This window comes from Silurus meridionalis, chromosome 9, assembly GCF_014805685.1.
Source record: "Silurus meridionalis isolate SWU-2019-XX chromosome 9, ASM1480568v1, whole genome shotgun sequence".
Classification (NCBI taxonomy): Eukaryota; Metazoa; Chordata; class Actinopteri; order Siluriformes; family Siluridae; genus Silurus; species Silurus meridionalis.
Genome location: NC_060892.1, coordinates 5,471,944 through 5,497,690, shown reverse-complemented (window position 1 = coordinate 5,497,690; position 25,747 = coordinate 5,471,944). Strand labels below are relative to the sequence as shown.

General features: G+C 40.1%; 1 protein-coding gene across 1 annotated transcript in view; it reads left to right on the top strand.

Moving 5' to 3' along the window:
• The first annotated feature begins 7,352 nt into the window (after positions 1-7,352).
• The window catches only part of LOC124391104 (epidermal growth factor receptor substrate 15-like 1), a 32,341-nt gene continuing 13,946 nt past the window's right edge, over positions 7,353-25,747 (top strand). The window contains exons 1-12 of the mRNA XM_046857453.1: positions 7,353-7,429; positions 16,648-16,689; positions 18,258-18,347; positions 18,458-18,505; positions 18,591-18,686; positions 19,643-19,705; positions 20,112-20,237; positions 20,331-20,390; positions 21,806-22,044; positions 23,343-23,501; positions 24,376-24,526; positions 24,667-24,729. Coding sequence (XP_046713409.1) covers positions 7,361-7,429; positions 16,648-16,689; positions 18,258-18,347; positions 18,458-18,505; positions 18,591-18,686; positions 19,643-19,705; positions 20,112-20,237; positions 20,331-20,390; positions 21,806-22,044; positions 23,343-23,501; positions 24,376-24,526; positions 24,667-24,729 — 1,206 coding nt within the window. The 5' untranslated portion in view covers positions 7,353-7,360. The remainder of the gene's footprint in view (positions 7,430-16,647; positions 16,690-18,257; positions 18,348-18,457; positions 18,506-18,590; positions 18,687-19,642; positions 19,706-20,111; positions 20,238-20,330; positions 20,391-21,805; positions 22,045-23,342; positions 23,502-24,375; positions 24,527-24,666; positions 24,730-25,747) is intronic.

Here is a 25,747-nt window from a genome sequence, read left to right as displayed (position 1 = left end):
CCAGCAACACACAATGCATGTAATCAGGGACCACAACATTGATCAGGTTAAATTTGGGCAAGTCCACAATTGGAGATGCCCTTTTATGCCCAAAAGGCTCTGTTCATTGTTTTTGGCAGTCTCACCTATTTGTACAGTTGTATTGTGATCTCTAAGGTCTGGCATTTAGTCCAAACAAGGATACACTCTCACAGCTGCAGCAACCTGTCACCTACAGAAGTTCTCTGATGCCAATCGTCGGTCTGATCACGAATGATGATGACAACGATGATGGTGCAAACGGAGCTGCCTCCAGATAAACGCAGGGAAAACCAAAGAACTGGTGGTGGACTTCCGTAGGCACAAACACGCTTCAACACTTCCATTGGTAAACATTCAGGGAAAAGACATTGTGAGAGTGGACTCTTACAAATACCTGGGTGTTCACCTAAACAACAAACTGCAATACGTACTTTCCCTCATCTGTATTTATACATTGTGTTGTGTATATACTTGTATTATATTATTATAGTATGTCTTATTCATCTATTCTTTTATATATTTGCATTTATTTTTATTTTTTTCATGCTGCTGTAACAAAGAAATTTCCCCACTGTGGGACGAATAAAGGTCTATCTTTTCTTAGCCCCATTGCCTCTTCTCACTTCAGCTACCAAATCCGACTTCAGGAGGATACAGCGGATGGTCAGGACTGCTGAGAGGATTATTGGTGCCTACTGCCCAACCTCCAAGATCTTCACTACTCCAGAGTGGAGAAAAGGGCTAAAAACCCGGCCCACAATTAAAATACTCATAACTACACATTGTCCATCATATCTGACACATTTATACATAGAATCCGAATGGTACATTTGTAAACTGCACACTTATGAATAACATCTGTACATTAATTTGAATGATATTTTTACTTCTGTATGAAGTGAATTATTTAATTGTCTGTGTTACTTATATTTTGTTATATCATATTTGTAATTTCTCCTGCACTGAAAGCTCCTGTCAGCAAGTCAACTTCCTTGTGTGTGTAAACATACTTGGTAATAAAGCTATTTCTGATTCTGATTCTGATGAAGACAGCCCACACCCATGCTCTCCATTTAACTGTGTGAAATGTAGTAAAGGTCATGCAACAGCATCACATATAGCACATAATGCATAGATCTTTGTGGTTTTGAATGAGTGATCTACTGGATCCTGCCTTTGAAGTCCCATTTGCCCAAGAATTCTGCAAGGTTTGAGGAAGCTAGTCAAGTCAAGTCAAGTCAAGTCAAGTCAAGTCTATCTATCTATCTATCTATCTATCTATCTATCTATCTATCTATCTATCTATCTATCTATCTATCTATCTATCTATCTATCTATCTATCTATCTACTATCTGTCTGTCTGTCTGTCTGTCTGTCTGTCTGTCTATCTATCTATCTATCTATCTATCTATCTATCTATCTATCTATCTATCTATCTATCTATCTATTTTTTTAATATTATTATTTATCTATATTTTACCTTTTTTTTCCCACCTGGTCTGTGTACTATGAGGAATCTTTTTTCTTCTTCTTGACCAATGTAAAAGCAATATGCTTTTCATTTCATTTCATTCTTAATGTTTTGTGTATAATTTTTTCTGAACACTTACATGTAAAAAGAGAATATGAAATACACCGATTGGTAGATGTCTGAACTGCTTGTTGGGATCCAATGAAAACCAGATCATTTGTTTATTTGGACAAGCAGCGGAGATCAGTAATCATACAGGATGTGCGCACAGCTCTGGGTTTACAGATCGATAGGCGACGATTTCTTCAGTAACATCACCAGCCTCAGTTACGAAGAACTTTCACTTGTTATAATAATTACTCAGGCGCCGGTGTTGATCCAGATTTGTGCATTTACAGATTTATAAGCAAAGTCAAGTCAAGTCAAGTTTATTTCTAAAGCGCTTTTCACAACAGACATTGTCTCAAAGCAGCTTTACAGAAATCAACAGTTAAGGTGAACGGTGTGTATTTATCCCTGATGAGCAGCCGTGGTGACTGTGGCAAGGAAAAACTCTCTTAGATGTAATGAGGAAGAAACCTTGAGAGGAACCAGACTCAAAAGGGAACCCATCCTCAATTGGGTGACATCAAGAGTTTGATCATAAATCTTTCAACAATACAGAACACTGGAGAATGAGAACTAACATGAGCACTGGAGTATAAGATTATAAGTAATGTTCTTTCAACAGTCTTTGGTATAAAAGTATTTAGTTTGTATGAATTTGTTAATGCTAACATCAGACAACAGTTGCCAGAGTTAGTTTGCTAACAGCTAGTGACCGGAGCCTTAGTCATTAATTCTCTGCAACAACTTGACATGTATTTAGCTAAATTTGCTGTATTTATTTTTTGTTCATGTTTTATTGGCAAATACCAATAACATTACGCTACTTTTATTAAAAAAATTATATTGATTGTACTTATCTTCCGCAAACTTTGCAGCTAACTTGCATGCAGGTGACATATTTATTTGAACTAGCATAATGTCTGCATTATTATGTCAATCAAACTCACAAGACACCATGTTAATAATGAAACAGCCTTAAATGCTGTAATCTAAATTGACTAAAAGCAATACCCTTTTTTTATTCCCAAGGTGTGATGAGAAGTTTCTCAGTGGGACAGTGGGGAGGATTCTGGGATGTATAGCGAACTGAAAACCGATGCCATACGTAAATATGATGGCACCAAGATGGATGACGATGGAGACCCACAAAATGATTATTCAGCTGCTGTGGAGTGGGAAAAAGCCAAAACATGGCGGATCAGTGTACATGTCCTCTATCAGGTTTGTGAGCAGTATGTAGACCCAATCTAATGCACTTTTTTGTACAGCGTCAGTTCCATTAAATAATGTGAAGTTGTGGTGATGTATAATGTGATGGCAGTTGTGTAACTACTATCGACAATAATATGCACAGGATTAATTACATGCAGCAAATCAAAACATATTTTATTTAGCAAATTTTTAATATTCTTTACTGTGAAGTGCCTTAATCTGAGCTCTCCTCCCACTTTGAACTACTTTTCAGACAACCGATTTCTTACTAATGCTAAGATGGAGTTGGAGTCTAATAAAAGTAACAAGCCACTGCGTAAGAAAAGCCTCAGTCCTGCCATCGAGTCATACAGTTTCAGATTAGACTGATGTTAATAAAACACTGCTAAATCTTTTTGTGTTCAACTGTCACTGAATGAATTTCATGCACGTAATCAAACACCATTTACCTAAGTACCGAGCTGAAGTGTTTGCAGACTCACAAAAGAGATCTCTGGTATTTTTAGACATTGGTCCTATTGTTAGTTAAAACAGTAAAACTGAGTGACAAAGGAAGTGTGCAAGGCAAGACTTATTATATATGTGCTTGTTTTTGCACTTGCCTCTGTCCAAAATGTGAATGACATTAAGATCCTTTTTGAGATCTGCCTCCCTGCCCTTCAGATTCTCTCACATCTTATACTGTAAAGACATTTTATGTCCATCTGTTCACATTTATAGAGGTAAAAAGACATAAACACTATACTTCCAAAAGTATTCGGTCATAATTTGGTATGAGATTTTTGAGCATTGCGTTCCACATTTAGTGCCAATTTGCTCTTATAATTTATAATGGAAGATGTTCCACTGAATTTTGGAGCGTTCTTATGAATATTTGTGTTCATCAGAAACAAGGGTATTACAAAAGGCATGTACTGATGTAGAGTGAAGACACCTGGAGTGCAGTCAGCATTCAATTCATCCTAAAGGTCTTAGGTAGGGATGAGATCAGGCCACTTAAGATCTTCCTCTCAAAAGCATGTAATCCAGATCTTCATGGAGCTCAATTTGTGCACAGGGGCATCGCCATTCTGGAACAGGTTTGGGTTTTCCAATTACATGTGAATGCAAAATGTTATTACAGTGCATCTAAAGACATCCTGTACAATTAAATGTCTCCAGATTTGTGGTAACAGTTTGAAAAAGAACCACATATAGCAGGAAAGGTCAGGTGTCCCAATACTTTTGGAAATACAGTGTACAATGAATCATCTCCATATCATCTCCAGGGTCATACACTTTTAATAGTATTTCTTAGCCAACTGCGGTGCAAAAGTAAGTGTCACTGTGATGATGCATCTTGACTGGTAGCTGGATATACCACATTACCTCATTTTAATGTTTTTGAACAATTGATGGATTTCGCCATTGGTGTTTAGTTTAGTTTTAGTAAAGAGCGCTTCAGATTTCACAAACACATTAGGAACTTTAGACCTGGAAAAGATTTTTTTATACACTTGCACTGGATTCATGTTAGGTCAAGAAATCCTACACCTGTTTCTTGTTCCTTGACAGAAACAAAGGTAAAGGACAGTGATTCCCAAACCCCAAAGAAATGTTGCTTAAATGATTGTTGAGAGTTGAGCCACAACCTTGATAGACACACAGAAGAAGCTGAAAGAAATGGAGGAGGAAAATAAAAAATGTAGAATTGACATAGAACAATTAAGAGCAATGTTTATTAAAGGCATATATTGCAATTATTTTACTTTAGTGGTGATTCATGCAATCAGCTATCACAATGTTTCGGTGGTTTACATTTTCATTCACGGCATTTAGCAGACGCCCTCGTCCAGGGTGACGTAAAAAAGTGCATTGAGTCTCTAGCAATGAATAAATCTACACTGGTACAAACTTCACCCTTCGCTTGAAGATAGCCAGTGACTCCACTGTTCGGACATCTAGGGGAAGTTCGTTCCACCACCTCGGTACCAGAACAGAGAAGAGCCTTGAGGAAAACTCACCTCTTACCCTGAGAGAAGGTGGTACCAGTCCAGCAGTGCTGACTGCAGGAGTGATGAGGTCTCTGAGGTAAGCTGGTGCTGGTCCATTTTTGTCTTTGCGGGCAAGGATCAGTGTTTTTAACTAAAAGACAGGAGGTGGAGCTGGAGGTAGCAGAGCTGAAGATGTTGAGGTTTTCGTTGTGAGTGACGACAATGGAAAGGATTAGAAATGAGTTTATTAGAGGGACAGAGCATGTAGGATGTTTTGGAGACAAGGTGAGTGAGGTGAGATTGAGATGGTTTGGATATGTGCAGAGGAGGGACATGGGGTATATTGGTAGGAGAATGCTGAGGATGGAGCCACCAGAAGGAGGAAAAGAGGAAGGTCAATGGATGTGGTGAGGGAAGACATGCAGGTAGTTGGGTTGAAAGAGGCAGATGTAGAGGACAGGGGGGTATGGAGACGGATCACCCGCTGTGGCAACTCCTAATGGGAGCAGCCGAAAGAAGAAGAAGAAGAAGAAGAAGGCAAAGATCAGTGTTTTGAATCGGATGCGTGCAGCTACCGGAAGCCAGTGGAGGGAGCGCAGCAGTGGGGTGGTGTGAAAGAACTTGGGCAGGTTGAACACAGGTCACGCAGCTGCATTTCGGATCATTTGCAGTGGACAAATAGCGTCCAGAGGACGACCAGCAGAGAGTTGCAGTAGTCCAGTCTTGAAATGACAAGCGACTGAACAAGCACCTGAGCGAGGTTTACATTGTTTTTACTGTTTTTGCACTTCATACTTTTGCATTATTATTGTCATTTTTTTTCAATAATATTATTTAAGAAAAGATAAGATATACCTTTATTCGTCCCACAGGGGGGACATTTCTCTGTACAGCAGCAAAGAAAAAGAAATGTGCAAATATGAAACCTAATACAGTATATAGTATATACACAACACAATGTATAAATACAAAAAAGAAAAAAAGAGACCATGAGTAAGTAGTTACAGTATTGAACATATTGCACGGTTTTAAATTATTGTTATTGCACACGTGTTGCTTGAAAAAACGTTGTTGTTGTTATTATTACACAGTTAAACAGTAATAACAGTGTATATTTTGGTGACTGGTTCATTGGGAGCAGCTCTGATTGTACAGTCGAATAGCAGCCAGGAGAAAAGACCTAACGCTCCTTTAGACACTTAGGATGTAACAGTGTGTCACTGAAGAAGCTGCTTAAAGATTAAACTGTTTTATACATGGGGTGAGAATCGTTCTTCAGCAATGATGATAGTTTGCTAACATCCTCCTTTTATCCCACCTCCTGTACAATGTCCAAGGGACTCCCCAGGACTGAGCTGTACTTCCTGATCAGCTTGTCCAGTCTCTTCCTGTCTGCAGTAGAGATGCTGCTTCACCAGCAGACCACACAATAGAAGATGAGCTGAGGCCACCACAGAGTCAAAAAAGATCTTCAGAAGCTCTTGCTGCACTCCAAAAGACCTTAGTCTCCTCGGCAGAAAGAGTCTGCTCTGTCTTTTCTTAAAATATGTCCCTTACCTTGGTATGTGAACGAATTTACTAATTAGTAATGATATTAATTATTTGTAATTGCATTTTTATCAAGTATATGACAAGAAACCTGAAACCAGATATCCAACCAATGGCTTTGTAAAATGCACCACTGACATTGAATTCATCAGCTTGCATGACCAGATGTACACATAGGAGGTAGTTAAGTAGGTAAATTGGAATAGGAGTCTGATTAATGATGTAAAGATGGCCCTGAAGTCTCAGTGTTCATCTAATTCATCAGGCAGCTCTGTCTCTATTTTAGTAGTTTCAGCGATCTCCTTAGATGTTTACTTTACTTGATGCATGCCAATAATGTGACTCTTCTGAAACAGATTAACATCTTTTCCACGATCACAGGACGCGTCTTCCGACATGAGAAGCTACTCACTGCATCAGTTAGGGATCAATAACTTGTTGCCAGCTGAAACATAATCACCCATGCAGTAATTATCCAAATAGACTCTAACTTATTTGCTTAGTTAAATCCAGGTGGTGCCTTTTTTGTTTTTAGGATGGGCAGATTATATTGCACTGTTTCACTCTTATAATACGTTTATTGTTATTTGTATATTTATTTCAGAATTATTTATATACATTGCTATTTGCACTTATAGATAGACACTAACTGCATTTCATTGGCTCTGTACTTGTACTCTGCACAATGGCAAAGTTGAATCGAATCGAATTCGAATCATTGATAACTTTGTCCTGAGAACGAAAAATAAAACATTGCAGCATCACAGCGTGTATAAACGTGTGTGTGTGTGTGTGTGTGTGTGTGTGTGTATACTGTCCGTTAACCCCATCAACTCATCCACAACGTTTAAAACCTGGAAGTCGTCTAGTTCATTTATGTATACCGTTAAACCCCGCCTACTGCGTTTTGATTGGTTCAATGGGCAGTCACTTAAGATGATTGCACGTGTTCAGCCAATCGTAATTCAAGAGCTCTGAATTGGACCCTTCCGTCCAATCCCCGAGCAGGAGGCGGGAGTTGTCGGAATGCCGCACTCAGCCCCCGCCGTTCCCGGAGCAACAGGGAAAATGGCAGCCCTCACCACCCTCACTCAGGTAAACCTCCTCTCCGAAAATAAACTATTTCCTGGCGGTTAAAACGGGTTTAATGGACGCGCGTTGAGTTCGAGGGGCGAATAGTTGGTCTGTGAGCGAATATCCTGCGCGGGTTTGGGGTATTTTCTTACATTTCCGTTGGACCTTATTTATCCGGGCTAACGGTTAATTCGCTAGCATTAGCCGGCTAATCGTCAGGCGGATACGGGAACATGATTCCAGCCTCCGGTCGCTTCTTCAGGCTTTCAGCAGCTTCCACAATACACGCTTGTTCCAAATTATAATAGTTATATAAAACTGCTATAACGCACATTTATGTTACTGCAGTCACCATTAAACCCTAAACTCTAAACCCCACAACGTTATTTTTATTTATTTATTTAATTTAAATACACGCCACATTTAACACTAAATAAATTCATTTATTGGCATAAAATACTGTTTCTTTCCCCCTAACCATTAATTACACTGTCCCTCATCTCCAATTTACTGTTTCAGATTGCTTCCAGACACAAATTGGATCATATACTAAAATATATTCATGTTTTATACCACAATATAATCATTTTTGCAGGAAAAAAAAACAATGACTCATCCTGTACTGGGTTCAGGTTCGTCCAATGAAACACCTGGTACCACACATGTCCCGCCCACTAGGGCTTGGTCTCGCTCTACAGCAGGGACCCCAAACACCGGACTGTGGATCTTTTGGTACCGGGAGTCGAAACGTTATATATATATATATATATATATATATATATATATATATATATATAAATATAAAAAAAAAAAGGCTGCAGCTAACGATTATTTTGATAATCGATTAATCGGACCCACTTCCGTTAATTGGATTAAAACTAAATTTTGACGTAAGATGTTTTGACTCCTGGTACTAAAAGATCCACAGTTCGGCGTTTGGGGTCCCTGCTGTAGAGCGAGACTGAGCCCTAGTGGGCGGGACATGTGTGGTACCAGGTGTTTCATTGGACGAACCTAAACCCAGTACAGGATGAGTCATTGTTTTTTTTATATGTATATATAAAACAAGTGTATATATGTATATGTGTGTGTGTGTGTGACTATAAAGCGCACCCAAATATAAGCCGCACCCACTGAATTTGACAAAGATTTTTATATTAAACATAAATAAGCCGCGCCTGTCTATAAGCCGTAGTGTCTACACTGAAACTAATGTACTTTACACAGGCTTTAACGAAAGACAGTGTCTGTTACACGGTGTAACGGGTGAAATACGTTGTGGCTCCTTTAGGAGCATAGCGGTTATTTTGGGAATAGGCTGCCGCCGCATATTTCCAGTATTACTGCATGTGTGCAAGACCGAGGAATATGTCCTTATTATTTTCTGATGCTTATTTCTAAGTTTCTTTGACTAACTCGTAACGCTGTTGCCAAGAAAAGTAAAAAAGCACGAGTTTTGGAAACCTGTCTGTGCTTATATGATTTTTGTTGCAACTGGAGTTAGTAAGTAACTGGAGTAAGTAACCATCGGTGAAAGCTTTTCTCCCGATGCCGTGCAGCTCAGAACACAGGTGAGGTGCGTTTTTTTCGTTTCCGTTCGGCAATTTCATTGGTCTCATGTTATGGGGTTCAGTTTTTTGGCTTGAAGTTTGTGAAACCGGGAAAAACCCAGCAAAAATTCATAAATTAGCCGCTTCGTTGTTTAAGCCGCGGGGTTCAAAACGTGGGAAAAAAGTAGCGGCTTATAATCCGAAAAATACAGTATGTAAAACCCGTGTACAGGTTTTACTAGTAAAATTCTTTGTAGGAGTACGAGAGTATTTCGGGAAAACGAGCATTTCTTTTGGCGCGTTTGGTTCCAGTCACGCGTTCTGCTCGTCACCTCCGTCCCCGCGCTTCATGCGCCATCGCTTTATTGCCGTTGTTCTGAGTGCGTTCTTGTCGTTCTCTTGTGTCAACATTGTGCTTTTTGTCTGGTTTTATAGTGTTTTTGTTTTATTTCACTGTAAATTTAGAATCATGACTCCCAAGAAGTGTAGTGATGGTGCAGAAGAGAAGGTTTTAAAAAGACTAACTATTGAAATAAAGCAAGAAATTGTAGAGAAACACGAACGTGTCGTACACACGAGATCTTCGTCTGCAGTATGGACTGTCTGGTTCAACAGGAGGTACAATCTTGAAGAACAAAAAGTTATTTCTTTGTGTATAATTTATTACTTTGTTTGTTTATATTTTGATACAAGTATATTTGGGTGTTAAATTCTTATAGGAAAATTAACATGCGAGTACGAGGATATGAGAACACGAGCGGTTTTCAGGAACGTATTAATCTTGGACACCGTTTTTCCACTGCATATAAAATTAAACATATGCATATGATTTAAATTTATTTATTTATCTTTTTTTTTTTTATCAATAACCAATGTTTTTCACTACTTTTCTAAATTGTGGCTTTTTGGAGATTAAAACACTGGTGTTTATTTGGACATTGTTATTCAGAGGACGGTTTTAGAGGCGTTTCTCTTTCACAACAGTATGTGTCACTCTTTTTTTATTTTTCCAAATATAAAGTGGTATAATGTATACCTGTGCTACTCGAGTGTGCCCTGATGTTTCCTGGCACTGGCCAGTGATGCCTGATGGCAGCTCAAATACATAGAGCATAGCTCTAGAAATGGACAGGAGACATTTAAACAATTTTTAAGACCCCTTTTGTTGAATGGCTTGTGTTGAATGGGGCGTCAATATTTGTATAATGATTTATATATGCAGAACTGTGCAAAGGTTTTAGGGATGGGTGAAGAAATGTTCTAAAGTAAACATCTAATTCAAATCATTCTTCGGTGTGACCATCCTTTGGCTTTCAATTCTCACACTTTGTACACCTGCACATGGATTTTGTAGGATCAGAGTGCACAATTAACCAGTTATACCAAGCAGGTGCTAATGATCAGCAATTTCATATGTAGGTTGAAACTCAATTATTAACTGGGACAGAAATTGCTGTGTAGAAGACAAGTTCATAAACCATGGCAAGCTTGAACACAGCAACAAGACACAGGGTAGTTCTCCTGCATCAGATTTCAAAGCAGACTGTTTCAAGTCAAATCAAGTCAAGTCAAGAAGCTTTTATTGTCATTTCAACCATATATAGCTGACGCAGTACACAGTGAACAACAACAATCACAGAAACAGAAAACACAGGGCGAAGGACTAATAAGTGTCCTCGCCACATAAAGTGCATCGTGTGCAACAGTGCAAAGACAACACAGGACAGTGCAAAGACAACACAGGACAGTGCAAAGACAACACAGGACAGTGCAGAGACAACACAGGACAGTGCAGAGACAACACAGGACAGTGCAGAGACAACACAGGACAGTGCAGAGACAACACAGGACAGTGCAGAGACAACACAGGACAAGACAGTGCAGAGACAATATAGAGCATTATAGCAGCAGTTCAGGAAAGATGTGCAAAAAACGGCATGTAAACAGTTTATGGTATTGAAGTGGTGTAATGTGAGTGGTACTGAAGACGTGCGAAGTGAGTACGAGTGTGTGTTGAGTCCGGCTTGTACAGATCAGTCACACCGCTTCCCTGATGGCAGGAGGCTAAAGAGTGTGTGTGATGGGTGTGTGTGTGTGTGTGTGTGTGTGTGTGTGTGTGTGTGTGTGTGACGGGTGTGTGTGGTCCAGAATGCTGTTGGCTTGCGGATGCAGCGTGTGGTGTAAATGTCCATGATAGAGAGAGAGAGACACGCCGATGATCTTCTCAGCCGTCCTCACTATCCTCTGTAGGGTCTTGCAATCCGAGACGGTGCAATTCCCAAGCCAGGCAGTGATGCAGCTGCTCAGGATGCTCTCAATGGTCCCTCTGTAGAACGTGGTCAGGATGGGGGGAGGGAGATGGGCTTTCCTCAGGCTTCTCAGGAAGTAGAGATGCTGCTGGGCTTTTTTGGTGATGGAGCTTATGTTGAGTGACCAGGCGAGGTTATCCGCCAAGTGAACACCAAGGAATTTGGTGCTTTTGATGATCTCCACGGAGGATCCATCGATGATCAGTGGAGAATGGTCACTCTGTGTTCTCCTGAAGTCTCTTTAGTTTTGCCGACGTTCAGAGACAGGTCGTTTGCTCCACACCAGGCTGTTAACCGTTGCACCTCCTCTCTGTATGCTGACTCATCGTTCTTGCTGATGAGACCCACCACGGTCGTGTCATCCGTGAACTTAATGATGTGATTTGAGCTGTGCATTGCTACACAGTCGTAAGTCAGCAGAGTGAACAGCAGTGGACTAAGCACACAGCCCTGAGGTGCCCCAGTGCCCAGTGTGGTGGTGCTGGAGATGCTGTTTCCGATCCAGTTACAGAGAGAGGTGTTCAGGCCCAGTAGGTTCAGGTTCTCAATCAGGTGCTAAGAGATGATCGTGTTGTTGCTGAGCTGAAGTCTGGGAACAGAATCCGTACATAAGAGTCCTTGTTGTCTAGGTGGGTGAGGGCCAGATGAAGGGTCGTGGAGATCAGCCCTCAAGACTCTGGTTGTGCTGTTCAAGCTATTTATCTGGATAGTTTTGTCATCCTTACTTGCTTTTGACATCAGATGTCCAGCAGTGTCATAAGGAAAGAACTGGAAGAAACCAGTAAGAGCAGGTACACCTATCTACTTTCTGAAGATGTGTGGACAGCAGAGGACTTCATGGAAGAATTGCGGCCAAACTCTGACATGAAAACCAGGCTAAACGACTCAAATATGCACGAAAACATAGGAACGTGGTTGCAGAAAAGTGACAGCAGATGCTCTGGACTTGAGTCAAAATCTGAAATATTCAGCTGTTGCAGAAGGCAAGCAGTTTGCAAAACGGATGATGGTGTAGGTTTTCTGCAAGTTTGCAGCTGCATTTCTGCAAATGGAGATGGAGGTTTGGCCAGGATTAATAGTGTCCTCAATGCTGAGAAATGCAGGCAGATGCTTCTCCATCATGCAATACCATCAGGGAGGCATCTGATTGGCCAAAGATTTATTCTGCAGCAGGACAACCATCTTCAGCATAGAGAAGTCCTGGTTTTGGCCAGACCTGATCTCAACATCATCGAGTCTGTCTGGGATTACAGAAGGCTTTAAGGCAGACTGCACCCACAGAAGATCTGGAACGACCTCCCTAGGGCAGTTCCTTCAAAAAGAACTGCGTGCAAGTGAACCTCGAAGAATTGACGCAGTTTTGCAGGCAAAGGGTGATCACGACAATTACTGATTTGATTAGGACAGTAACAGCACTGTGCCTTTCCCTGTTCCGATTAACAGACACTAATGGGTAGAGGTTGATTAATTCATCCGCACCGATATTTAATTGCTGAAACCATCTGAAAATCCATACCGATCGTTTTTCTGGCTTCCTGGTTCAGTCATTACGAGAGCGGCCTCTAGAGGTAAATCACTGACACCACATGCCTTTTTTTGTTTTTTACACACAAGTTCTTTTTTTATATTTTTATATAAGACACACACACACACACACACACACACACACACACACAGACTTGTATGCCTATGCACAGAGCAGCCTGGGATTGGAGTGAAGTTGATTTGGGTTCATCAGGGAGTTTGAGGACGTGAGAGTGCTAATGGATTTGCAATAAAATGTTTCATCGAGTTGACAGGAACGTCCTTGTGATTTACAGGTTAAATTTATTGATTTGACTATAAATAGGCAACACTGAGTGAAACCTGAACTCCACACTCGTTTATAGAAACACAGTTAATAGCAGACGCTCATTTCATTCACACCAGTACTAAAGTGACCCGCGGAACTGTAGAACTCGTACACACCTGCCCCAGATTTCAAGTGCACCTCAACAATTTGTTGTACCAACCCGTCTTGTGTGTTCCCATGTCTCTTTTTTTTTTTTGCTCACAACATTACGTTTCTATAGAAGGCAAAAAGGTTAAAGTCACTGATCTCATTATATCCAGTCACATACACTATAATGGAAAAAACACCTGACCCTAAGATGATGTTCCACTAGGTTTTGGAGTGAGGTGGTGGAAATATGTGCTTCATAAACTCAGGTACTGATGTGAGATCAGGAGGCCTGGGGTGATTCATTGTGTACAGCATTTGTTTATGGAGCTGGCTTTGTGCTCGGGGGAATTGTCATGCGGGAAAATTGTACAACATTTTGTTACGTGCAGCAGGCAAACGCAGCAGCGTAAACGCGGTACGATACTATACACCGCTGCTGGGATGTTCCACGTCTTCCACATTGTGAGATGCCTCTCTTGCTTTGCTCTCGCCAGCGGTCGAGTTCAGTTGTCTGTGTTAATTTTTTGGTGTTGTAAAGACCAATTTTAGTTCTTGTCTCTCCTTTTTTTTTTTGTTTAATGGCCGTCTCCAGACACTCAAACAGCGCACTGATTAGCATCATCAGATGCAGATGTGCTTCTTACCGCTCATTTCTTACTCCGCCCTCCACTCGCTCAATGTGGTGCTCGTCCACACACCCACTGAAAGCATACATATATACTGTATAAAGTTTATACATTACAATAGTGTAAAGAGCTCTGTTTTACTAAATGATGTACTGTAATTGGTTACATTATTTAAAAAAATAAACAAAATTATAAACGCAACACTTTTGTTTTTGCTCCCATTTTTCATAAACTAAACTCAAAGATCTAAGATTTTTCCTATGTATCGTAATTTCCGATTTTTATTTTGAACATAAACACGCCGCACCTGTCTATAAGCCGCAGGTGTCTACACTGAAACTAATGAACTTTACACAGGCTTTAACGAAAGACAGTGTCTGTTACACGGCTTGTATCTAAACAGTAGCCTACCAAGAAAGTCATTGTTCACTGTCTTCCTCCTTCCTTTCACAACTACTTCTCTTGGGAGTTTTTATTTTGGCATCGTCGTGCGTTTAAAAATCACCATCAGTGAAGCTTTTCTCCCGATGCTGTGCAGCTCAGAACACAGTGTGAAGTGTGTTTTTTTCATGCCCGGTTGTTTTCAGCGTGACGAATGATTCACATTTCCTGTAGACAGTCTGAGTGAGCGGCAGGTCAAACGCCAGAGGAACATCATCCATATTTATGATGTGGTGCGGCCCGATTCAGTGGGAGCGCATCTGATTTAATATAAAGAGTTTCATTGGTTCACCTGAACCCGTTCTGCAATTTCATTGGTCTAATGTTATGGGGCTCAGTTTTTTGGCAGCATGAAGTTTGTGAAACCGGGAAAAACCCAGGAAAAATCCATATATTAGCCGCTTCGTTGTTTAAGGGATTCAAAGCGTGAGAAAAAAGTAGCGGCTTATAGTCCGGAAAATACTGTGTGTGTATGTATGTATATATATATATATATACACACACATACACTGAACAAAATTATAAACGCAACACTTTTGTTTTTGCCCCCATTTTTTCATGAGCTGAACTCAAAGATCTAAGACTTTTTCTATGTACACAAAAGGCCGATTTCTCTCAAATATTGTTCACAAATCTGCCTATATCTGTTAGTTAGCAGTGTCAGTGTTATACTGTGTGATACTGTGTGCACTTTTTAAAGTGGGCTTTTATTGTGACCAGCCTAAAGCACACCTGTGCAGTAATCACACTGTCTAATCAGCATCTTGATCTGCGACACCTGTGAGGTGGATGATTCTCTCTGCAAAGGAGAAGCGCTCACGTACACAGATTTAGGCTGATTTGTGAAAAATATTTAAGAGAAATAGGCCTTTTGTGTACAAAGAAAAAGTCTTAGATCTTTGAGTTTAGTTAATAAAAATGGGGCAAGAACAAAAGTGTTGCGTTTATAATTTTGTTCAGTATATATATATATATATATATATATATATATATATATATATATATATATATATATATAATGTATATATGATGTCTGCATCTGCTTAGGCATGAATATAAAGAGATAGATGATGGATTGCTGGTGACGTACGTTGCGAGTATTTGATTAGTCGCACTAATCTGAGAACATCTAAACTTGTAACATTTAAATTAAGCCATGATTAGTGTTTACTTCTAAAGCTAACTACCGTATTTTCTGGACTATAAGCCGCTACTTTTTCCCCACGCTTTGAATCCCGCGGCTTAAACAACGAAGCAGCTAATATATGGATTTGTCCTGGGTTTTTCCCGGTTTCACAAACTTCATGCCGCCAAAAAACTGAGCCCCATAACATTAGACCAATGAAATTGCTGAACAGGTTCAGGTGAACCAATGAAACTCTTTATATTAAATCAGATGCGCTCCCACTGAATCGGGCTGCACCACATCATAAATATGGATGAGGTTCCTCTGACGTTTGACCTGCCGCTCACTCGGACTGTCTACAGGAAATGTGAATCATTCGTCACGCTGAAAACAACCGGGCATGAAAAAAACACTTCACCTGTGTTCTGAGCTGCACAGCATCGGGAGAAAAGCTTCACCGATGGTGATTTTTAAACGCACGACGATGCCAAAAAGAAAAACTCTCGAGAGAAATTGTTGTGAAAGGAAGGAGGAAGACAGTGAACAATGACTTTCTTGGTAGGCTACTGTTTAGATACAAGCCGTGTAACAGACACTGTCTTTTGTTAAAGCCTGTGTAAAGTTCATTAGTTTCAGTGTAGGAACCTGCGGCTTATAGACAGGTGCGGCGTATTTATGTTCAAAATAAAAATCTTTGTCAAATTCAGTGGGTGCGGCTTATATTTGGGTGCGCTTAATAGTCCGGAAATTACTGTAGTTAAACACAAATGAAAATAATGTATAGCTACTACCATGTCAGAACAACTAACAAAAACAGTCCACACACACAAAAGATGTGACTGATTGCTTACTGGTGTGAACATCGAGAAGCTAAAGCTCCAGGCTTCATGAAGAAATAAAATGTATAGAGGTGACGCTCTGTCTTTTCTAGTCACTTCAGTCCAGGAGGTAAAATGGGAACGATGATTAGATTCGATTCAACTTTATTTTATCATTGTACAAGGTACATGTACAGAGCCAATGAAAAGCAGTTCACATCTAACTAAGTGCATATATAATTTACAATAAATAGCAGAATGTTAAATAAGGGTATGGGTCTATACGCACAGGAGTGAGTGATTACTGTACAGAAGGGTGAATAGTGCGTGATCGGGGTGAGACGTATCTTTGATGATGCAGGTTTCTTGTCAGTATTTCTTGATAAAGTTTTATTTCTAAGCACATGGTTTTTTTCTTCTCTTGTAGCTTTCGAGTGGGAACCCAGTGTATGAAGGTTTTTACAGGCAGGTAAGTAACTGCTGCACACATCAGCTCCTTCATTTCACTTTTCTACAGTCTTATTCACGTGACTCCTTTCAGTAAAGACTCGTTAGACCATCATTGACCGTCTGACACCAAAACCAGCGAGTGTTGACCAATTCCTCATCCTACATTATGATTTGTGATGCGATTCATGCAAATGTGGTGGGTTGTAGTTTTTTGTTGTAGTTTTCGCCAGCCGCCATTTACGGTTTTACTATAGGTCTGTTGCAAGACCTATAGTACGACCGTAAATGCCGGCTGGTGATCAGTAACCAGGGATTATTCTCGGGAAACGCGGTAATACCGTTATTATTATTATTATTACTGTTGTTATTTTTGCATATTTCAGTACAAATGTACAGTAGAGCATTCATTCGAAATACACAGAAGCCATCGTTTCCAATTGGAAAATTGAGCTCTAATACGAAGGGTGTAACGGTACACAAAATTCACGGCTCGGTACGTACCTCAGTTTTTAGGTCATGATCCTTTTTTTTTTTTTTTTTTTTTTTTTTTTTTTTTTTTTAATAATTAGATTCATTATTAACATTTTATTCAACAATTTTAAATAAAAAAAAAAAAAAAAAAAAATCAAATTTAAAAAAATTATTTAAACTGGTTTAATAATATATAAATCATTTTAATTTTAATATATAAACAATTTTAAATAAAACGCCTGCTGGTTAAATAATATATATATAAAAAATTTAACATCCAAAACAAGTCACCACCTGGATTTAACTGAGCAAATAAGTAAGAGTCTATGGTTATTGGGATAATTACTGCATGAGTGATTATGTTTCAGCTGGCAACAAGTTATTTAACGCTAACTGATGCAGTGAGTAGCTTCTCATGTCGGAAGACGCGTCCTGTGATCGTGGAAAAGATGTTAATCTGTTTCAAAAGGGTCAAATTATTGGCATGCATCAAGCGAAGTAAACATCTAAAACAGGGGTCACCAACCTTTTGAAACTGAGAGCTACTTCTTGGGTACCGATTAATGTGAAGGGCTACCAGTTTGATACACACAAGTCGAAATAACACACAAGTTCTGAAATAACAAATTTGCTCAAGTTACCTTTAATTATATGATATTCATGTTTATCTACTCATCTATATTTTAATATTGTCATTTTCAAATTCACACGTGTTTAAAAAAAAGAATAGCATTTTTTAGAAAAGGTCCGCGGGCGACTCGTGGTCCTTGCAGGCGACCTGGCGCCCACGGGCACCATGTTGGTGACCCTGATCTAAGGAGATAGCTGAAACTACTGAAATTGGGTTTTAGAACTGTCCAACGCATTATTAAAAACTGGAAGGATAGTGAGGAATCATTATCTTCTAGGAAGAAATGTGGTCGCCAAAAAAATCTTCAATGCTCGCGATCGCCAATCGCTTCAACGTTTGGTGAAATCAGATGTCCTTCGTTGCTTTAAATGGGAATGAGTGGAGAGGAATGTGTAGTGTGTCCACTGCTTTAATGATACAAAACTGTCACATAAATGAGCAATGCATTAGCATCCCTGTGGTCTTTTGGTTTTTATCTCTGATAGGTCGATCCAGGAAACACTGGGCGGGTCGGACCTACAGAGGCTGCTTTGTTTCTGAAGAAATCGGGCTTGCCGGATGTCACTCTGGGAAAGGTGAAGGGGAGAATTTAAAACACGTGTCTCTGTGATTTTTTTTGAATCCTAAAAAATATACATCGCGACTCATTGGGGTTTTCTCAGATGTTTTCGCTTTTCTTCCGCAGATCTGGGACCTCGCTGATCCTGACGGAAAAGGTTTCCTGGACAAGCAGGTCAAACCCACGTTTCCTCTTCTGTTAGGCTTCTCCTCCCTCGCTGATTAGAGTTCCTCTGACGTTTCTCCGTTTATGTTGACAGGGATTTTACGTGGCGTTGCGGCTCGTGGCCTGCGCGCAGAGCGGTCAGGATGTGTCGATCACAAGTTTCAACCTCACCGCCCCGCCTCCTAAATTTGTAAGTGTTCAATATGGCAGATGATGGAGAATGGTTCTCGGAATGCTTTTAATTTAGGGTGTCACTCGGATTTTTTTTCACATTGGAGATGTTGAGATTCAGCGATACGCATCAGCATAAAAGTGAGCGATGTGACGCGTGGATTTAAAAAAGTGTGCATCGGACACATTTGTATAACAAATGAACATATTTGCATTGGTAAAAAAACTTTATTTATATATACAAGCTTACAAAATTCCAGGAATTTTCAAGTCTGGAAACTTCCCATGGGAATCAATGAGTTAATGGGAATAAACTGGGAATATCTCTTTGTATGCTTGCATGCGTCAGCTTATGGACCATACTAAATGTTCATATTTATGTTTGTATATGATACAGTTTATATAAAACTCCCCCAATTTTCAATGAATTCCTGGTATTGACTTGGAATATTTCCTCAAATTTCCCAGTTGAACTTCCAATGGAAACTTTCCAGAAACATACCAGAAATATATATAATAATTAGTAGATGTGCTATATTATTTGATGTATCACAACACTATGGCAATCGAGGGGGGCTCTGAGTCAAGTAGAATATAGATTAACATGGCAGAGGTAGAGCTGCATCATCCTGGAGACAACAGGAGAAGAACATATGGTTTTAATTCATTTTCTTTCGAGATGCGAATCGTATCAGGCCTCAGTCACAAAAGAGGTTTATTCAGGGCTGAGAACATCCTCGTAAAACTCTTTTAATCATTAAGTACAGAACATGCAGACCTGAAGTTTAATCGCCTTCTGAATCCCCCTGAAAGTGATCCAAGAGGACCTCGAAGGTCTCTGTAGGTTTTGTTTTGCATATATTGCATATTGTATATATGAAATCACCCTGAGGAATCTAAACCAGATATGAGCTGAGCATCCTGGCATGACACACACCGTGATTTTATTCATTTTGTTTATTTCTTTAACCACAGAAGGACCCCAGTAGCCCATCATTAAGTGGCGCTTCATCAACAGACAGCCATTGGGCTGTTAGGGTAAGTCTTTAAAACATTAGCCAAGGAAAAATGCTTTAATGCTATAATGTATAAATGTAAACACAACCCTATAACCAAAGACTAGCACTTTGCATTGCATGCTTGTTTTAAGTATCCTAGCATCTATAAAATAAATAAACGTGACCTTGCGGGTTTCAGGCCACGTTTAATTATTATAAACTGCACAATTAATGCACCTGAAGTAATTCAAATGACATCAGTTCCAATAGATTTGTTCACAGTTATTTCCACACCAGATTTGCAACAAACCCGTGTCTGAAAGCAGCCGTTTCTTTTATTAATACACCAGAGGTGTAACGCCGCCAGCCGAGCGCAGGCTTCGAGTGCGCCGCGTATCCAATAACCAGCTGTTTGTTGATTTCGAGGTCACACTGTTTTTTTGCAGCCTGAAGAGAAAAGCAAGTTCGATGGTATTTTCGACAGTCTGGCGCCAGTAAACGGTTTACTCTCCGGAGAAAAGGTCAAGCCAGTTCTCATGAACTCAAAGCTCCCCGTGGATGTGCTTGGAAAGGTAAACCCGTTTCTTTAACCAGGTCCAATCCGCCATTTGTCATCATTACATTTACTGCGATGGGATTTCATTGTAAGTTTTAACTTTAACCAGGTTTGGGATTTGAGCGATATTGATAAAGATGGGCATCTGGACAAGGACGAGTTTGCAGTGGTGAGTTAAATTCTCTATTAGGATTAGTGAATCGCAGGTTTATATCAGTGCAACTGTAGAAAAAAAGGGTTTTGTAGGTACACGTTTATGGAGGGAGACTCCAGTGTTGGGTGATGGTCTACGTTTTCAGGACAGGTTTTTTTATTTTTTAGATTTTAATATTTTCTTTCAAATTCATTTTATATATATTTTTCTTTATATTATATAATATTCTATTCATATTAATAATTCATATTATATTAAAGAATGAGGAAAATATTTGGCTGTATAGTTCCGACTAATGTAACCTGTAAATTAATAAAAAATTGACAATTATTTGAAGTTAAACCCATTCTGACACGCTCTAATAAAACATTTCAGTAGAGCCTTAATTTTTTTACATATACATTAGAGCACAGTGAAATTCTTCTCTTCACATATCACAGTTTGTTTAGAACCTGGGGTCAGAGCGCATGGTCAGCCACAATACAGCATCCCTGGAGCACAGAGGGTTAAGGGCCTTGCTCAAAGGCCCAAGAGTGGCAGTTTGGCGATACCGGGGCTTAAACCCCTAACCTTCTGATCAGTAACCCAGAGCCTTAACCACTGATCTCCCACCTCCCCTCTTCCCTGCATATCATCAATCCCATGCACACAGCACACGTACTGCAGGGCTACTGAGGCCACGCCCCTACATGCACTGTGCATTTCTCCATAACCGTTTATTTGGGCAAGTATTCACGTAAATTGCATAAATATTTCATACATTTGTATGTCTGAATTAGTTTGCATGCATGTAAGCTTATTAACAAACAAACTATTTGTAAATGATGCACTGTTATATACATTTTAACCAAATTTTTCCCTGATTCCTATAAATCCCTGACAATTTTCCAACTATGAATATTCCTAACATTCCCCAGATTGATAGATTCCCCAGTTCCCATGGAAAATTTTCATAAAGTTTCTGGAAATTGATCGGTAATTTTCCGCCCCTTTCCACAACCCTACCAATGCCCCTGTGCCAGAAGCCAGCTTCATGAATATATGCTTTACATAAGCTAGAGTAAAAGATCTTCAGGGGCTGAGATGATAACACTACAGAGATCTTGAGTGGTCTGCTAAAGAGCTCTGACCTTGACCCTATTGAACATCTTCAGGATCCTGCACCCCAGACCTCCTCACATCACCTACATCAGTACCTGACTTTACTAACAGCCATGTAGCTGAATCAGCTCAAATCTCCACTAAATCTTGTGGAACATCTTCCCAGAAGAGTGGAGATTATAGCAGCAAATAGCTATTATACGTGAAAAAGGATGTTCAGAAAGCACATACAGATGTTATTGGGTATGATCGCACAGTTTGATCGTACAGTGTATGATTGTGGAGATGGCCGAATGTGCTATTATAAACAGATCCGGTTTCTTCTTCAGGCCATGCACCTGGTGTACCGTGCTCTGGAGAAAGAGCCTGTTCCCTCTATTCTACCCTCCTCCCTCATCCCTCCTTCCAAACGCAAGAAATGTGTCTCCTTATCGAGCATGACACCCGTGCTGCCAGGAAGCCCACCTCCTCCGAAAGACAGCCTGCGTTCCACACCGTCACACGGCAGCATGAACTCGCTGAACAGCGCCGGGAGTCTGTCACCTAAACACACACTGAAATCCACACACACACTTCTACATGCACAGACACGTGTGTGTTTGTGTGTGTGTGTGTGTGTGTGTGTGTGTGTGTGTGTGTGAAAATAAGTATTTGACACATCAGCATTTTTATCAGTAAGGGGATTTCTAAGTGGGCTATTGACACAAAATTTCCACCAGATGTAGCCACCAAGCCAAATAGTGAATTCATACAAAGGAATCAGAACATTTAAGTATACAAGTTGAGTCATGATAAATAAAGTGAAATAAGTATTGAACACATGAAGATAACAAGGTGCAAAATGGCATAGAAAGCCAGGAGATCATCTGAAATCTGTCAGTATTGAGAGAGAAACCCTGCCCCCTTTCAGTACTAATTGATATCAGCTGCTTTAGTCTTAATTGATGGCCTATAAAGGCTTCTCATTACCCAGGAGGCACACAGGAAAGAGGGGCCTTTCACATATGGAGGGTGAAAACCATTTTACTAAAGCAAGAAACCCAGTTAAGACGCCACACCTCTACTCTACTCTGTGCACCAACATAATCTGGAGCAGTTCAGAATCAATATTTGTCCAATAACATGACAAAAACATTAAAAAGTTAAATAAAATCCAACCTACTCACCCGAGTTGCAGGCTCATAATTTACACCGCAAGAATTCACAGTGCTAGCGTTAGCCGCTAAGCAGAAAGCGGCTGAAAAATACTGACAATTCCACATATCCGGGGAGTGAATGAATGAAGGATGGAAGGAATGAAGACATTTGTTACAGTATGCTGAAATAAGTAGAACAGTTAAGTAGATCATATCTTTAGAAAAATGTATATAACATGTATAAAACACACACACACACACCTGTATTACCCAAATAGGCTCTAACAAATGCAAACTATTGAATTTTTCCATTTATTTAGTTTTATTTAACCAATTTAATTTGTGTAAATTTAAGTGATTACTCGGTGTAATCAGTATAATAAAAAGTGTATTGCATTAATTTGATTTGTTTTATTTTTATAAAATATTAGGCATTTTATTATATATATCAGCCTGGCGGTATGTGTCAATGCTTCCTTTAATGTGTGTTACAAACATGAAAGCATTGTGTATCAGAGAGTTTGTAGAAAACGTTGGTGTAAAGAAGAAACCGATGGTTCCACTCAAATGCCATTCCATTTTCCACTCCATTTATATCTGTAAAGAAAAGGTATGAATTATTGATGCCATTCTGCTCAAGCGCGCGAGGTAAGGCGCGTGTAGCGCGAAAGTGTTTTACATCATTTCTAAGCTTCCTGTGTGTTTATTTCCCCGCTTTTCTGCATCTTCAGCACTCTGTGAACTGGGTGGTGCCCGCAGCTGACCGAGGACGATACGACGACATCTTCCTTAAAACGGACGCCGACCTCGACGGCTTTGTGAGCGGCCATGAAGTGAAGGATATCTTCATGCAGTCCGGCCTTCCACAGAACATTCTGGCACATATATGGTAAGAAGCAGTGTACTGATAAAGATGTAACACACAGCTAGACCCACCCCTTTCTGCTACCCCTCTCATATTAGTGATCCAACTATGTGGACACCTAAAAGAGCTGAGCAGGTATGTAGGTGTTTCAGAGAGCTGGTGACTAAGCAAAGGGGTGTGGCCAAGTAGGGCTTTGGGAAGTTAAGGGGACATGAAGAAGCAGAGGTTTAGGGTAGATGAAAGTTTTGGGGAGCTGAAGGGGTGTGGACGACAAGTGATTGTTCTGGCAACAGGTGAGCATTTTCGGGAGCTGAAGATGCAGGGTAGGGGGTAAATGCTACGAGGTGGAATCAAAAAGTTTCGAGACTTGCTCTGTAGAGTACTTTTTTTTAAAATCTACGTTTACACACTTTCAAAACAGTCAAAACTCAGGTGTGAGGAGAGCACTGTGACAGGGTCGGGTAAGAATAGCTGACGTGGTAAAGCACTTGGTCAGCATAACAGCCGTGGTAAAGCACTTGGTCAGTATATCAGATGTAGTAAATCACATGGTCAGAACAGCAAATGTGGTAACGCACGTGGTCAGATTAGCAGACGTGGTAACGCACGTGGTTGGAATAGCAGGGCAATGTCTTTTGGCACAATGACTTATAAAGGTCGGTGCTCCCTGTGACTGTTCATGCAGCTATGTGCTGCCATCTGTTGGTGTGTTACAAAACCAGACATATCTGGCGAGTAGGGTGGGTGCTCTTCGATCTGACTTGCTTTTCGTGCTGAAAAGGCAGACGTGGCAACGAAGGTCAGAATAGCACCATTCGTCGTGAAACTTTTGGATACCATCTTGTAATTGTACCGTGCATCTTTGCATCGTGCAACTTCCACCCCGTTCTCTATCCAGGGCTTTGTCAGACACGCGGCAGATTGGCAAGCTGACACGCGAGCAGTTCGCCCTGGCCATGTACTTCATTCAGCTGAAAGTGACCAAAGGAGTGGATCCTCCCCAGACCCTGACCCCTGACATGATCCCTCCATCTGAGAGAGGGACCCCTGTGAGTAAATAAACTGAATTGTTTGTAAAATAAATGGATAACTTTTAGACACGATAAATAACTTTTTGCTGTTTCTTTTTTAAACTTTAAATTTGAAGTTGACTGTACTGATGATATGGATCTTTATTTTTCTTTGGCAGAACATGTCGGGGTACATGGCTCCTGTGGGCTCGGAGATGGTAGCCATGTCTGAAATGCGCAGAGTGAGTCCATGCTGCTGGTGTTACTGGCAGTCAGTTAGTTAGAGGTAAAAAACATCAAAGAAAATGAAATGTCTTTCCTGGGAAAGTAGACAATCAGCCAAGACATGGTGAGAATAAAAACACACCAAATTTTAAAACTTTAAAAGCTAAACACACATTACATCATCAACATTTTTCAATCATGAAAAACATGCTGTGACAGAATCTTTTGGAATTCAGAGATGCCCAAAATGGGGCCTGTGGATCAAAGGTGACCTTTGATATGGTCTGTCATGGAGTAGATGAGACGCCATCCCCCCTGCCTTTCACTACAACGGAGCAGTGGCGCGGTGCGTGACGAGCGTTCACTGTAAAGCCTTGTATTTGAGTGGTGATTCCGAGAAAAGGGATTTTGGGGGTCATTACCAATTCAGGACCGTGTCCCGTCTGCTCTCGCGATTACAAGAAGGTGTGTCTTTTCGGAGAAACTGCTCGACACAGCGGATGTTTCTAGTTGCACTAGAACTTTAAAAATAGAACCGCATTAGTTAAGATTACGAAGTAATGTTTACTGTTAATTTTTTTGAGATTATGAAATGATACATGAATTTGAATGTAACGTTTGGGAGAACGTACCATTTATTATATTTCGCCTCGATCAAGTTTGATTTTTGGCCCTTTGTAGGAAAAAATTCGGCAGCTCTGATTTAGATTAAAGTTCATTCTTGATGACTTGATGACATTCTTGATTATTTGAATGAGAAAACAGTAAACTGTCGTGAAACTGTCAGGAAAAACTTGGCTTTCTTGTTCCAAACAGTCGACGTCCGAGACTCCTTTCGTAAAACATTAAGTAAAACGGTTCCCTCCAGAAAATGCTGTCAGATCAATTATTTATTTTTTGTTTACTCTCTATGTTATAAACTGTAGAAATTATACCCTGATCTGAGCCTGTGATGTCAGAGCTGCTGTTTTAAATCTAATACCTTTTGACCAATCAGAATTCAGCACGCCAGTGTTCAGAATTGTCCCGATACAG